Here is a 16,967-nt window from a genome sequence, read left to right as displayed (position 1 = left end):
TCTGTTGATGAAATTGCGCAGGTATCCGTTTTTGGCGAATACATTGTATAGGTGTTCTTCTTCCTCTTTTTGCAGTTCTGGTGTACTGCAGTGTGTTGTGGCCCTTTTGAATAGTGTCTTGATGCAACTTCTTTTGTGTGTGTTGGGGTGGTTGCTTTCATAGTTCAGGACTTGGTCTGTGTGAGTGGCTTTCCTTTGTGGTGAATTCTCCATTAGGTGTTCTCTGTATCATCATGTCTAGGAATGGGAGTTGGTTGTCCTTTTCTTCCTCTCTAGTGAATCGGATTCCTGTGAATGTGGCGTTGATAACAGCACACAAACCAACAGCCACTCTCAGACAACAACTCACCAGAACGAAGGACCCGATACCCAGCATGAGCAAAACCAATGTAGTGTACAAAATCCCATGCAAGGACTGCACAAAACACTACATAGGACAAACAGGAAGACAGCTAACGATCCACATCCATGAACACCAACCAGCCACGAAATGACACAACCAGCTATCCTTAGTAGCCACACAAGCAGATGACAAGCAACATGAAGTCGACTGGGACAACACTACCATTATAGGACAAGCCAAACAGAGAACAGCCAGGGAATTCCTAGAGGCATGGCACTCATTCACAGATTCAATCAATAAGCACATCGATCTGGATCCAATATACCGGCCACTGCAACGGACAGCTGGAACTGACAACCGGAAGCGACAGATTCAAATCACTACAAATGCCGGAGGAAAGATCACAGAAGCGCTTCACAGGAGGCACCCAAGGACTGAGGATGTCACCTAGACAGGGGACGAAACGTCTGCAACACAAATTCCAAGCTCGGTGAACAGAACCACAACACAGAGAATAAATTTGAGGAGGAGACAGATTTTTAATTAGTAATGGGTTGAAGGGTTATGGACAGTAGGCAGGAAAGTGAGGTAAATTGCCTAATCCTGCTCATAGCTTTTAACCATAACCTCATTATTTTAATTCTCTATAAGCAGCAGACCCTTCTCCATTTTCCATAACATCCATCATTTGGGCTTTTCAGAGTAAAATGTGAAATTTGTACTAAATAGTGCTGAGCTATGGGCAGTTTTATGTTATGCACTAGAATCTTCTGGATGCTTAACTGAAACAATGAGGAAACAAGCAATTCAACAGTGTGATATAGATGTCCAGGTGCTGCTCTCTCTTATGTTCCTTAGAATAGGGAGGCAGTCACTGCTGGATATTTTTTTAAAAGATTCTTCCAAGGGATGTGTGTGTTAATGGCAAGGCCAGCAATTGTTGTCCTCCACTGCCACTCTTTGCATTAGATGCTGCAGAACAAAGTTGCCCTAAATGCACCATAATAATTTACCTTAACTCAAATTTAAGCACCGATCAATATCCCAATATAACTGATATTTTCTCATTTTACAATAGACAGTATAGATCACAGAAGCCACATTACACAGGTCATGCTGGTTTTGGTACCAATCTATTCCTCCCAGAATTTAAATTACATCTATGATGGACCTACCGTTATTTTAAGAATAACTTTATAATTCGTTGTGTCATCAGTGATGTAGGCTGACTTAATACCCACATGTTCTACTTTAATGGAACGTGGGAAAAGGAAGAAGATTGCAAGTCCACTAATCAGGAGGCTGATCAGCACGGCGACTGCCACATAAAGCTTCCTGCAAAGAAATCATATCCCAGCATTGGAACCAATTTTATTCTTTCTGGCTGTGAGTGATATCTGAACTGTTACAACAATAAACTATTAATACTGACGTTCGCTGTGGTTGTAGCCTTTGGTCACTGTATGGAATAAGAGCAACCAGCTCATTCTCCTGACCTGGAAATGCAAGAAAATAAAGAAATAACATTTTTGAAACATCATATTACCTATAGCATTACAAGTGAAATTTTGTAATTTGATGCCAGCTTTTGTCTGTGGGATTATGTTCACTAGCTTTCAATAAAGTGCAACTTAAGAGAATTGAGCACATAGTCTCTGCTGACACTCCAGGCAGTACTGAGGGTGGGCTATACAGTCAAAGGTGTCACCTTTCAGATGAGACATCCAATCAAAGTCCTTGAGGTAGCCATAAAATGATCCAACTGTACAGATTTTAGCCAATATTATTGCTTAATCAACATCAGCAAGAAGTGACTATCGCTCAACAAATCAATATTGTTGGTGTAAACTTACTGAGGGTAGATTACTGCTCTGCTTTCCTATCTCATAAGACTAACAAGAATTTCGAAGTGCCTCACTGGCTTTGAACTGCTTTCCAAAATGCAAAGTTTGTGAAAAACATTTTTTCCTTTTAGTGTGTTTTAAAAAGGCACGAGAGTAATATTTGGCAATGCACCATTATTAAGAAGGTTTCTTTAAAATCATATGTGCCTCACTAAACTCAACTCTTAGGTATTTTTAACCAACCTGTTCAGACATGATATGACCCATCTTGATCAGATTACACTTGAAACCAGAAGGTCCGTGTACATGCCCCATCAGTTGTAATGTGTCCAAACAAGTTAATTTTTTTAAAAAGTTGAGTTCCCACTAACTGTTGTAGTGCATTGGAGTGTCCCTACCTTTGACCTAAGAAGATTGGGCTCAAGTCTGACCTGCTCCAGTGCATCAAAACACGTCTGAACAGATTGATTGACAAAGATCTGAGTTCAGCACCAATCAAGCTCTTGTGTCAGATTTGTATTGGTCAAGACCCATCTGCTCCCAAGGTATACCATAACATGTCTAGATTTATTTATAAGAATAAGAGCTGAATTCAAGGGCCTTATGGTGTAGTGGAGTGTCTCTACCTCTGGGGCAGAATATCCAGGTTCCAGTTCCACCTATCTCTGAGGTGTGTCATAAGATGATTGATTAAAATAACTAAAAGAGCTGAATTCTGAGTGTTGATGTCTGGACAGGGAAATGACGTATTATCATAAATAACTTTTTATATTTACAAAAATACCTTTGGAAATCTCTGAAAATCTTTGGCTGACTAATTCAATATATGGATTGGGTAACATGCAGGTGATCAAAATAATTATAAATCACCCTTTACTAAGAGTCATAGTCTCTCAGTAGAGAGAGAAAGATAGAGTTAACACTTCAGGTTATAAACTGATGAAAGGTTATTGACCTGAATTGTTAACTTGGTTTCTCTTACAACCTGTTATCCAACCTGTAGAGTATTTCCAGCTTCTTATATTTTTATTTCAGTCTCCAACATTTGCAACATTTTTGTGATAAAGCTAAATCGGCTAACTTTGGTCTTCATTGTTCCCCTACTTGCTCCAATTCCTGAGACAGTCTGAACCCCATTAAAACTCATCAAGGTAACATGGATCCAAGTTACAGAGCAGAACTGCAAATAATTCTCCCAAAGAGCCAATGCCAAGACACTTTCACTAAAACTCATATTTGTTCAAAAGGAACAAAGAAGTTTCAATGGAAACTGGCATTTGTTCGTATTGTAGATATCTAGAGAGTGTCCAAACCATTAGCAATGTTCTCTCTGGTAAATCACAAGCAGTGGCAACACTGATTCATATAATTTCTAAATCCAAAGCAGCATCAACAAAGGCCAGACAGCATGTATAAAGAACACATGTAGCTATGGGAGAGGGCACAGCATTGAAATGAAAAAAAATGTTAAAATAATGTCAAGTAGAATGCCAATAGTATATTTTTGGCATCAATACTACTTCATAAAACACAGTCCCAATTCTTCCCAAACTTGACAGATGTATTACTAACAACACTGTGTTTGGAATTCTTATTGCTTGGTTACATTGGAATTTTCCTCTCCGTTAAATGACAGTGGCAGGGAGTTACTATTGGAGAAAGGGAGGATGAAGCATGTTCTGCTTGACTCACACCATCATTCTTGCTCACGTGATAAGAAAATTATCTACCTCTGGGTATTCGTCCTGTCCCTTGACAGGTGGGACATGTGATACTCTCTCTTCCCACAAACTCTACGTAAGGAACATGAGAACTGGCCTCTCCATTACTGTCTTGTATTTCATTTGTGTTTTCCAGAACTGTTCTTTCAGTCTCGGGCACGATGGGTGCTGCATCCCCTTTCTTGCTTTGTCTTGCAAAATTAGGCAAATGAGAGAATGATTTACCCATCGCTTCTTATACTAGTCCTATAATATGAAATCAAAATAAAGAGTCATACTCTATGGAGATAATAATTACTGAAAACATTTCAAAATACATTTCAAACCTTAAAATTACAAACCTGTATCACAACATTTACAGTCTCTTAAGTCACATTGGAGTTAATGTGCTGGTCTAGCTTTGTGCTTTGAAATACAGCTTTTGTTAGTTTAGTGTGTATTGACTAAAGGAGAATGAGGCTGGGGAAAGAAAGACGTTTTGAAGGATTATACAACCTTTTTTGCATTCCTCTACTTGGGCAAAAATTTAAACTAAAGGTCCTTCATCACTAACTTAAAAACTAATTTCTGGTTCAGAAGCTAAACGATTATGAAAGGACAAATCAAGGCTCCATCTTGTGTTCGCTTGATGCTGTAACTGCTCCCATGCAAAGGCAATATGTTTTAATATTCAGATGCACAAATCAATGTTAATCTTAACAAATATCATGACAGTCATCCTTATCTCAGCGAATAAATTACTCAATAGAGTTTTTTTTAAATTACAAGAAGAAAAGCAGGAAGTTCTCATTGACTCATAGAGGTCCACAACACAGAAAAGGCACCATCAAGTTTGTGCTAGTCAAAAACAAGCACCTAACTATTTTATTTTCCATTTTCGAGCCCTGTACGAACGAATTAATGATTTTATTGTCATGCCCACTGCAAGTGCATATCTAAGTAATTCTTAAATGTTATGAAGGTTTCTACCTCTACCACCTTACAGGCAGTGAATTCCAGATTTCCACCACTCTTTGGGTGGTTAAAAAGAAATTTCTCACATCCCATTGAAACCACCCGCCCCTTGCCTTAAATTTATGCCCCTAGAACCTTCGGTCCAACCTGTCCATGCCAACCAGATATCCCAACCCAATCTAGTCACACATGCCAGCACCCGGCCCTTATCCCTCCAAACCCTTCCCATTCATATGCCCATCCAAATGCCTCTTAAATGTTGCAATTGTACCAGCCTCCACCACTTCCTCTGGCAGTTCATTCCATACACGTAGCATCCTCTGTGTGAAAAAGTTGCCCCTTAGGTCTCTTTTACATCTTTCCCCTCTCACCCTAAACCTATGCCCTCTAGTTCTGGACTCTCCAACCCCAGGGAAAGGATTTTGTCTACTTATCCTATCCATGCCCCTCATGATTTTGCAAACCTCTATAAGATCACCCCTCAACCTCTGACACTCCAGGGAAAACAGCCCCAGGCTGTTCAGCTTCTCCCGATAGCTCAAATCCTCCAACCCTGGCAACATCTTTGTAAATCTTTTCTGAACCCTTTCAAATTTCACAACATCTTTCCGATAGGAAGACCAGAATTGCACACAATATTCCAGCAGTGGCCTAACCAACGTCCTATACAGCCGCAACATGATCTCCCAACTCCTGTACTCAATACTCTGACCAATAAAAGAAAGCATACCAAACGCCTTGTCCACTATCCTATCTACCTGTGACTCCACTTTCAAGGAGCTTTGAACCTGCACTTCAAGGTCTCTTTGTTCAACAACACTCCCTAGGAGACCCAGCACCGATCCATGTGGCACTCCACTGGTCACACGTCTCCAGTCTGAAAAACAACTCTCCACCACCACCCTCTGTCTTCTATAGTTGAGCCAGTTCTGTATCCAAATGGCTAGTTCTCCCTGTATTCCATGAGATCTAACCTTACTAACCAGTTTCCCATGGGGAACCGTACCGAACGCCTTACTGAAGTACATATAGATCACAGCTACCGCTCTGCACTCATCAATCCTCTTTGTTACTTCTTCAAAAAACTCAATCAAGTTTGTGAGACATGATTTCCCACGCACAGAGCCATGTTGACTATCCCTAATCAGTCCTTGCCTTTCCAAATACATGTACGTCCTGTCCCTCAGGATTCCCTCCAACAACTTGCCCACCACCGACGTCAGGCTCACTGGTCTATAGTTCCCTGGCTTGTCCTTACGACCCTTCTTAAAAAGTGGAACGTTAGCCAACCTCCAGTCTTCCGGCACCTCACCGGTGACTATCGGTGATACAAATATCTCAGCAAGAGGCCCAGCAATCACTTCTCTAGCTTCCCAGAGTTCTAGGGTACACCTATCAGGTCGTCTGTTTCCATGCTGTACATGTCTATGACTCTATTTATGGATCCCTCAACCAAGGGAAATAATTCCTTCCTGTCTACGCTATCTACGCCCCTCAATTTTATATATGTCAATCATGTTGCCTCAAGTTCCTTTGCTCCAAGGTAAATTGGCTACTATGTTTCATAGATTAAACTCAGTGATTACACTTCAAAAGTTACTTCACTAGTTTAAGGTGCTTTGGGAAGTCAAAAGTTGTGAAATGAACTACATGAGTGTACATATACACAGGAGACTGACCAGATTTAGGAGCCTTTACTAAGGCACTAAAAGTTTAAAGAAAAAAGTATAAACTAAGAAATCAAATCCAAAAAAGTGAAATAAAAATTGGGAAAGGAAAATGCAATTGAGAAAGATAAAAAAGTGACAGGCAGAAAAAGTAATATATTTTGAATTTGTTTTATTACAGCCAGAGTGTAAAAGAGATTTTTCATACACAGATTGTCATGGAAGACAAAAGCTCTTGATAATGATGCAAAGATAGATAATGTGGGCATTTAGGTGACTGGAAATGGCTCAAAGCTTGGTAAGAAATTGTTTGCTAACATTCATTGTACATATTACAGATAAATAATTGCCACTAGCCAAGATATTTGCAGAGCTGCCACAAGTTTATGAAGTATAAGAAAATTGGGAAGGTTAGAAAAGGCAAAGAAACAAAAGAATTAAATAAAGAGAATTTATTCTAAAAAGAAATGATTTTAAAAATATTGCATGAGGGATCATCAATAGATATACAATCTCTATTGACAAGGCCCCTCTCCAAATATATCTGAAGAACTGATGTAAAACAATGTGATACCATTGGGGTATTAAGAGCAGCAGGAACAGGAAACAGCAGTTTCTATTGGCATTTTTTCACCCATTGATAACCATCAATTTGTTTGTAGTTCTTCAAGCTTACAAAGATAACTGAAAACATGAACTATTTTATGTAGTACCAGAACTACCAACCAGAGAAAATGACAAGTCAACCAAAAATCTGATGGCCCTGTAAGCCTCTGACAACCTATTTGCAGATGTCAGAGGGTCTGAGAAAGTAATTGCGAGCTAACTTTTAGAGATTACTGACGTTTGGGCTGCAAATTATAAATATTCTTTAACTATCCAAGTTGATTAATAGTCACAAAACCTGGAGTGTTTCCTGGCAACCACATGCTATTCATTATCTATCTGGGTCCATAAAATGGTGAAACACATGAAAGTGTGTGAAAGGAAATTAGGACAAATCTCCAGGAATAATGCAAGTGAAGTAAATGTATTAAACACAAACAGTAAACACCAAACAATGTAATATTATTTCAAAACAGGACAATGGCAGAAAAGTAAACAAAATCTGCAAAAGTAATTATGAAAAAATGTCACTGAAAACAGAAAATCAAAATAGGTCAGACTCCATAGTCTTTAAGCATGATTTCAAGTGATCTATTTTAGAACAGTTTCTATGTGGAACCTACACAGGAGTTCCTGAGATCATGTTAATGGTCATGGCACACAACCAATGCCTTTGATAACTGTGCAGGCAGTTAATACAGGTCAAATATTTTATCTAGTTAGCCAATCCAAACAGCAGATTACTTATCCACCTTTTGATCCAATGGTTGATATACATCAAAAGGTACATGGAGAGTGAAGGCTGGTGGCAAGCATCCTATATTTACAAGCCAATTCTTCGGCTTAAAGGATAAATGTCAATAATTCCCTGTCCATTAACAATCAGCTTCTGTGACCATGAGGGTCATCAATAAGTCCCTCAGCCAAATTTGCAACTGCCCTCTGGGCAATAAATAATGCACAATAATTGTTGGCCAGCCGGTGACACCCACATCATGAGAATTAATTTTAAAGAAGAGCTTTTGATGTAAGGACCTACCTGTTAAGAACAACAATGAGAAAAACAGATCACTGAAGGCTGTGACTACACAATCTATGAGTCTTTCTCGAAGGATCAACAATAAGTGAAGGATTCAACTGTGGAAGACAGACAAAATGACAGTTGCCAGCTTAAAAGTTTAAGAGAGATGTGATACTTGCTGTGACTTGAAATAACCCCCAGTTCTGCTGTGGTTTAAGGATCTGACCAACACGGCTGCTGAATTTTAAACTAGAAATAGTCAAACCAATTTCTAACCACATGCATGCTGCAACTTGAAATTTACACAGTACCGAGAAATCAGTCAGAAAAATTCATAAATTTAGGTTTTGTTCACCTCTTTTGAATAGCTGGTGACTTCAGAATATTTGAGATTCCAGCTCTACTTCTCCCAAGGTAATTCCATTCCAAAGGAATCTGGAAACAAAATAGTAGCGTGCCAGAGTATTCTGTGTTAGCAACTGATTAGGAGATTGTACTTTGTTTAGAAGCCTGCAAGACAATCCTGTAAACACCGAACTTACTCATTTCAATCCACAAAATACAACTGGAATATATTGCTAGATGCTGACAAGTCCTCTTTTTAACTTCAAACCATATTTCATATTTTAAAAACTGGGCACAATGGCCAAAAGATAACCTGCAAATAAAAACAGAGAAAATGTTGGACAATCTCAAGTCTGGCAGCATCTGACGTTAATGTTACGAGTTCAGTGACCCCTTTGTCTTTCTTTCCACAGATGCTAGCACACTTGCTGAGTTTCTCCAGCATTTCCTGTTTTTGTTTCAGATCTCCAGCGTCTACACTTCTTTGTTTTTATTTTAAAAATTACATTACTTCTTTTCTGGGCAAGAATTACGCCTCTTTCTCAAGACAGGACAAAGTAACATTCCAGACAGACATGAATCCATTGCCATTCACAAATAATAATCAAAAGGGTATGATCAAATTGAGGAGGCGGGGGGGGGGCGGGAAGAGAAATGAGAGCAAGAGAGAGACCCCCAGGAGTTGGAGGGATTGGTGAGGGAAAGAGCGAGACTCGGAAACCTTTGGTGGGTGGGAGCTACCAGGCAAACACTGAAGGTGGGCAAGAGAGGAGACATGGGTCTTCCAGCTTCTGTGCCCTCCTCCTTCCAGGGGACTCCAATCCTATCACATGTTCCCTCTCCCCACAGCTAGCACATTTCAAATGCATGCATTTCCATGCACATCTACAGTGCTGCATTTGAACATGACATCACACACAAAATTTGACATGATCTTCTTTGGAATCGTGTGCATAGCAATAGGCTATCAGCAAACATCACCAAATAAATAACATTCTCCACTACAAACTCACAGAAGGGCTTACTTGGAATAAACAACCAAAAGGAATGGAAACAAACCTCTTTTCACACATACATACATTTTACTGACAGTGAGAAAACACAAATTCTGTCCATGGCAATGCAACCTATGCGGTTTTAAACTGAATCCAGAAATAAGAGGTACAAATGAATACCACAGGAGGGAAATCTTTTTTTTTTACTTTTAACGACATCTTCGCTGCTCTTTCCCCAGAGCACTGCGATACCCGTTCCTTGAAGTAGTTATCCAATTCCTTCCAGAATGTTACGAGTGGATCTGCTTCCACCACCTTTTCAGACAAGGCATTTCAGATACTAATAATGTTTTGGTGTATGAGCTTCTTGATTTGGAAAGATACTGGGTTTGGTAGAAATGAAATGATCTGTTTTGTCTTTCCTGTGTGATGTTTACTTTAGTGCAGTGTTAAATCCACTTGAGTACTGTAACTCCATATAAAGCAAGTAAACATTTGGACCCCTAATCTCAAAATAGTTGCCCCAATATGCTGATGAGACTATTACTGCTCATAAATACAAGTTTGTGATTTGAAAGCTCCAATTAGTGGTTACATGGTCATATTTCAATTTATATTAATGTTAGAATTATTATCAGTTTTGCACATATAAAAGCTTTGTAGCCACAGATCTCTTCGAACCAGCCCAACTTGCAGGCTCAAGTTTCAGTCAGCACAGATCCATGTTTTTCACAGACACAAATTCATTGAACACAAAATTCTGCTGCCAGACGCCAGTCATTTTAAACTGGGGTCTACAGAAATACAAATGGATGTGCTGATTTTGAGAATGCTAAATCTCCTGTTGCACTTTACTTAACACCCCTGTCAAAACAATTAAGGTCTGACTCAGGCCACAGGTAAGAGTTTACGATGCAAGTGTCAACAAAAAGTGTAAAGCAATGAGGGATCTCAGTCAGACAGTGCCAGCATTTGTAGGAGTTCCTCAGGCCAGAAAAGATTAAAGTGACCTACCCAGACAGTGTGTAAGAATGATTAGTTTTCTGTGGGGGCTCAATCCTGTTATTATCAATCTTCACTTGTGCAAACCTTGTAAGCGTCACAAGATTGCTGTCAGCACTGAGATAAAAATCATTTTTATTTTCCCTACCTGCTGAGGTTAGCTAACAAAGTATAGTCTTGGAATTAAATCGGAGAGTTCAAAGAACTGTGTGACCAATTATAAAATCGAGTGATGAGTTTATACTTTCAGTTATAAGGATTTATCATTTTGCTGTGTTGCCATTTCAAGTACTAACAGAAAGCAAGGCAATTAGCATGAATACCACTGGTATTCCCGGTGGAATAAATGGATAATTAAATAGCACAGGTAACACAATATCTTATACTACTTTTAGTATAAAAATAAACTGTGGGAAATGTGGCATTTCCAGGATATCAGTTAAAACCCAAACCTCTGTACATACATCTCCATATATTTTCCCAAGATACAAAAGCAGTTTCCAAAGCAGTTACTTCTGAGATCCATTCTTAATTTTGTTAGCTCAAGTCCTGACCTTTCAAATGTTCCCCTTGCTCGTACACACCTTATCCTTAACCCATCACATCCATAACACCACTATTTTTGCTCCATATAAGTGACTCTTCCATAATACCAGCCGCTTGTAAGACCTAATTCAATGAATGCTTATGGAACAATGTCAAAAGTCTTATCCTCATTTTTGAGATGCTTTCCACACCTGACCTCAGTGACATATCTGTTTAATCTCCCTGTTAACCTTCACTATAATTTCTTTTTTGCATTCTTCGTTACTGCTCTTTTGGCAAACTTGCCCGTGCCATCTTGGAGAGTTTGCTCGTGCCCATTAAAACTCCGCCAAAATTAATTTGCCTTACTTCCCATGTTCCCATTTCCCTGACAATCTTTTGAAAGTATAGCACTGATTTGTGAATATACAAATCAGAAACAGAACTTGGTCATTCAGCCCCGTTGTGCCTGCACTGCCAGCCAATAAGATGACGGCTGAACTAATTGAAATCCTGACTATTCTGATAACCTTTCAAGCTCTTTCTTAACAAAAATCTAACTACTTTTGCCCTTAAGATATTCAAGGAGTCTGCTTCCAACACCTTTTCACAGAGAGTTCCAAAGACTCTCAACCTGGAGAGAAGATTTTTTTCTTAATTTCTACCTTAAATGAACAACCCCTGCTATTCAAACAGTGACCACTTGTTCTAGATTCTCCTAGAAGTAAACATCCTCTCTATATCTGAACTGTCAACACCCTTAAGGACTTTTTGTTTCAATCAAATCGCCTTTTACTCTTCTAAAATCTAGCAGATTTACCTTCAACCATTTAATGTAGGAAATATGGCATAAAAACAGGCCACTTAGCCCAGTTCATCCTGGTGTGACCTACTAGAGCCATCTCCCATGTTTCCTCATCCAAATCTAATCATTGTATCCTATTCCCTTTTTCACTTGTAAGCTTGTTTAGCTCTCCCAGAAATGCATCCAAATTGTTTGCTTCTGTCAGTCCGCATTGTATAGTGAATTCCAAGTGCCCATCACTCTTTGAGTCGACAGAATCCTTCTAAATTCTCCACTGAATTTCTGGGTGACTGTGTTCTCGTATTTTTCTTCACCCATTAAATGCGTCATAATTTTAAAGACTTCTATTACATTAGCCCTCAGCCTTTGTTTAAAAAGAAACACTCTCTGCCTGTCAATCTTCTTCAGATATTTCTGGTATTATTTTCTCAGTTCAATCCCTTGAAAGTAGAGAGAAATTTCTTCAGATACTTAAAAAAGAAAAGAGTTAACAAAGTAAGTGTTTCTATAGAAAATTAGTCTGGGAATTAGTTGTGGAGGATAAAGAGACGGCAGACAAACTGAGCAAATATTTTGTGTTGGTGCTCATTCAAGAAGATACAAATAGCATCCCAAAAATAAGGAATTGAATAGGAGTGAGAAACTAAAGAACAATTCAATTACCAAGGAAGTAGTACTGAGTAAGTTGTTGGAACAGTGATTTGACAAAAATGGATTTTATCGTAAGATCTTAAAGGAAGTATGTTCTGAGATAGTTGATGTGTTGGTTTTAATTTTCTAAAACTCATTAGATTCCAACAAGCTTACTTTAGACTGAATAAAGAGTAACATTGGAAAATAACTAAACAGGGAGGGAGGCAAGCAAAAATCAAGAATCAAGGTCAATTAGCTTAACATCTGTCATAGGGAATATATTAGAAGCTATTATTAAAAGGCATTACAACAGGGCATTTGGATAAGTTCAAGGAAATCAGGCAGAGCTATTTGGTTTTGTCAAAGGGAAATCATATTTAATTAACTTATCAGAATTATTTGAGTAAGTAACCTCTGTTGTGGATAAAGAGGCATGAGTAGATGTATTGTACTTAGATTTCCAGAAGACATTCAATACGTTGCAGGTTATCACTGAAAATAAGAGCTCAGTGTTGGGGTAACATATTAGCTTGGATAAAAGATTGGCTGGCTAACAGGAATTGGTGTAGGAATACATGGGTCTTTTTCAGGCTGGTAGGATGCCATGAGAGGAATGCGACAGAGGTCAGTGCTGGGTCCTCAACGTTTTACAGTTTATATAAATAATTTTAATGTAGAGATCAAAGGCATGATAGTTAAATTTGCTGATGGCACAAATATAGGTAGAAAAATGAAGTGAGAAGCAGACGAAAAGAGCCTACAAAGGAATATAGATTGGATAACTGAGTGGACAAAGATTTGGAAAATGAGAATATAATGGGGAAAGTTTGGAATTGTCTGTTTTGGCAAAAATAATTTTTTAAAAAAGCATATTACCTAAAGGTTGCACAGCTCTAAGATGCAGAGAGATCTAAGTATCCTAATGCATAAATTGGAGAACATTAATATTCAGGTACAGCAAATATTCAGGAAAACTAATAGAATGTTATGCTTTATGGGAAATGGAACTGAATGCAAGAGTGGGGATGTTATGCTTCAGAATTACAGGGCATTGGTGAGACCACAAATAGTATACTGTGTACAGTACGGGTGACTGTACTTAGGGAAGACCATTAACACACTGGAAGCAATTCAGGAGACAGCTTCATAGACTGGAATATGTAGACTGCCTAATGAGGAAAGGCTGGACAGCTCTCCCCTCTGGAGTTTAGTAGAGTCAGAGGTGAGTTGATTGAAACACCAGAGACGAGGTGTCTTGACCAGGTGAACACAAAAAGGATGTTTCCTCTGATGGGATAATCTAAAATAAGGGGACACCGTTTTAAAATAGAGGGGTCGACCACTGACGGCGGATGAAGAAACTAAAATTTATCAGAGGGTTGAAAGTCTTTGGAAACCCTTTCCTCAAAAAGGCAGTGTCAGAATCCTCAAATAGTTTTCTCTTTGGGAAGCAGAGGCAAACAGATTGTTGACTTTCCAAGTAAGGAAGGGGATAAAGGCAAACAGATTGTTGACTTTCCAAGTAGGGAAGGGGGTAAAGGCAAACAGATTGTTGACTTTCCAGGTAGGGAAGGGGGTAAAGGTAAACAGATTGTTGACTTTCCAAGTAGGGAAGGGGATAAAGGCAAACAGATTGTTGACTTTCCAAGTAGGGAAGGGGGTAAAGGTAAACAGATTGTTGACTTTCCAAGGCGTGGGGCGGGGTAGATGAAGGATTATTTTTGGGGTTCGCAGGAATGTAGAATTCGGGGTGAAATCCAGTCCAGGCGGGATCGTGTTGAATGGAGGAGGGGGCTCGAAGGGCTGAGTGGCCCCACTCTTGTTCATGTGCGATCATTCTGCGAAGCCTTTTGCTTTTTAAGTTATTTTTTTTCCTCCTCACAGAGGTGTCTCTGGCCGGCCTCGAGGTGAAGGGGGAGGCACAGGCCGGAGATCCTCAACCATTTCCCCAAGCCCAAACCTCACCGCCCGCACCGCCTCTGACACCGTTTACCTTTCAGTGGGGCTTACTCGCACATCCTGCCCCTGGAATGTTTACCCCCCTCTGCCCGCCCCCTCCCCACACACACGCAGTGCCCAGGGTTTCACTCACCCGCCGCCGCCGATTCCCCTCAGCGCCGCCTGCAGCCTCTACCGCCCCTCTCCGGCAACTCCGGTTACTGCAGGCCACTCAACAGCAACACGCAGTGACCAAGAGTTGGAGGTGGAGCTGGTGGCATGGGGTGTGCAAAGTTAAAATTCACACAACACCAGTTTAGAGTCCAACAGGTTTATTTGGAAGCCTTTCGGAGCATTGCTGCTTCATTAGGTGGTTGTGGAGGACACAATTGTAAGACACAATAGTAAAAGTTTACAGTGTGATGTAACTGAAATTAAACTTTGAAAAATACCTTGATTGTTTAAGTCTCTCATCTGTGAGAATAACCATGATAGTTTCACTTCTTTCATATGTAAATCACAAAACATTTTTTAAAAGTTACATTCTCAGGTTAACTGTAACAATTGGTGTCAGCCCAGATAATGTATTGAAGGTGTTAGTCCTGTGTTTTGTTGTCTGTACCATAACGTTTAGACTGATTCTAACCTTAAAAAAAGTGTTAACAGTATTACATGGATTCATGCAGTTTTTGAGCAAAGTACAACGTAACTCTGCAAGTACAAATTCATCCCACAAACGTATATGGGGGGTTGTGAGTATCTGTGGGAGAGAGTGTATGTGTGTGTCTGTGTGACTGTAAAGGGATCTAAGTCTGAGAGGTTGCATGTGTGAGTGTGTGTGTATGTATGTCTGGGATGGGGGAGTTGCGCTGCTCCTTCATCAGCTGATTGTGGAGTATAGTATCCTATTCTTATGAGAGTATCTTTGAGTACTTCCAATTGCCAGTCACTTTCCTCCTCATCCAAACAGATCCTTTTTAAGATTAGAATCAGTCTGACCATTGTGGCACAGACAATCTCACACCTTAAATGCATTATCCGGGCCAACATGACAGCATTTGTTAAGGTTCACTTGAGAATGTAACTTTCATGTGTAAATTGCAGAACATTTAAAATAACAAACCAACAGAGAGTCATAGAGATGACAGCACGGAAACAGACCTCAGTCCAACTCGTCCATGTCAACCAAATATACCAACCCAATCTAGTTCCACCCGCCAGCACCCAGCCAATATTCCTCCAAACCCTTCCTATTCATATACCCATCCAAATGCCTTTTAAATGTTGCAATTGTACCAGCCTCCACCACTTCCTCTGGCAGCTCATTCCATACACATACCACCCTCTGCATGAAAAAGTTGGCCCTTTGGTCTCTTTTATATTTTTCCACTCTCACCATAAACCTATGCCCTCTAGTTCTGGACTCCCCCACCCCAGGAAAAGACTTTGTCTATTTATCCTGTCCATGCCCCTCATGATTTTATAAATTTCTATAAGGACACCCCTCAGCCTCCGACGCTTCAGGGAAAACAACCCTAGCCTATTCAACCTCTCCATATAGCTCAAATCCTCCAACCCTGGCAACATTCTTGTAAATCTTTTCTGAACCCTTTCAAGTTTCACAACATCTTTCCGATAGGAAGGAGACCACAATTGCATGCAATATTCCAACAGTGGCCTTACCAATATCCTGTACAGCCGCAAAATGACCTCCCAACTCCTGTACTCAATACTCTGACCAATAAAGGAAAGCATACCAAACGCCTTTTTCACTATCCTACTGACCTGCAACTCCAATTTCAAGGAACTATGAACCTGCACTCCAAGGTCTCTTTGTTCAGCAACACTCCCTAGGAACTTACCATTAAGTGTATAAGTCCTGCTAAGATTTGCTTTCCCAAAATGCACCTTGCATTTATCTGAATTAAACTCCATCTGCCACTTCTCAGCCCATTGGCCCATCTGGTCAAGATCCTGTTGTAATCTGAGGTAACCCTCTTTGCTGTCCACAACACCTGCAATTTTGGTGTCATCTGCAAACTTACTAACTGTACCTCTTATGTTCACATCCAAATCATTTATATAAATTACGAAAAATAGTGGCCCCAGCACCGATCCTTGTGGCACTCCACCGGTCACAGGCCTCCAATCTGAAAAACAATCCTCCACCACCACCCTCTGTCTTCTACTTTTGAGCCAGTTCTTTATCTAAATGGCGAGTTCTCTCTGTATTCCATGAGATCTTACCTTGCTTACCAGTCTCCCATGGGGAGCCTTGTCGAATGCCTTACTGAAGTCCATATAAATCACATCTACTCCTCTGCCCGCATCAATTCTCTTTGTTACTTCTTCAAAAAATTCAATCAAGTTTGTGAGACATGATTACATGTTCATTCTAAAAGATGAGACACTTAAACAATCCAGGTCTTTTTTCAATATATAATTGAAATAGTAAACCTTTGCTATAAATTCTGTGTCTTGCAATCTTATACTCCACAGCCACCTGTCGAAGGAGCAGCGCTTCGAAAGCTAGTGCTTCCAAATAAACCTGTTGGACTATAACCTGGT

General features: G+C 39.8%; 1 protein-coding gene across 2 annotated transcripts in view; it reads right to left on the bottom strand.

The window, feature by feature from the left end:
- Positions 1–14,629, bottom strand: part of tmem106a (transmembrane protein 106A) — a 27,547-nt gene extending 12,918 nt beyond the window's left edge. Inside the window, exons 1-6 of one of the 2 annotated variants that reach the window (XM_043675028.1) lie at positions 14,554–14,629; positions 8,512–8,591; positions 8,175–8,272; positions 3,918–4,154; positions 1,776–1,839; positions 1,519–1,678 (exon numbers count right to left, since the gene is read on the bottom strand). In XM_043675028.1, the coding sequence (XP_043530963.1) occupies positions 1,519–1,678; positions 1,776–1,839; positions 3,918–4,137 (444 nt within the window). In that variant the 5' untranslated portion in view covers positions 4,138–4,154; positions 8,175–8,272; positions 8,512–8,591; positions 14,554–14,629. The remainder of the gene's footprint in view (positions 1–1,518; positions 1,679–1,775; positions 1,840–3,917; positions 4,155–8,174; positions 8,273–8,511; positions 8,592–14,553) is intronic. The other variant, XM_043675027.1, reaches the window with a different exon arrangement.
- Positions 14,630–16,967: the final 2,338 nt, after the last annotated feature.

The sequence above is a fragment of the Chiloscyllium plagiosum genome, chromosome 33 (assembly GCF_004010195.1).
Source record: "Chiloscyllium plagiosum isolate BGI_BamShark_2017 chromosome 33, ASM401019v2, whole genome shotgun sequence".
NCBI classification, from domain to species: Eukaryota; Metazoa; Chordata; class Chondrichthyes; order Orectolobiformes; family Hemiscylliidae; genus Chiloscyllium; species Chiloscyllium plagiosum.
This window is presented reverse-complemented; position numbering and strand designations above follow the sequence as displayed.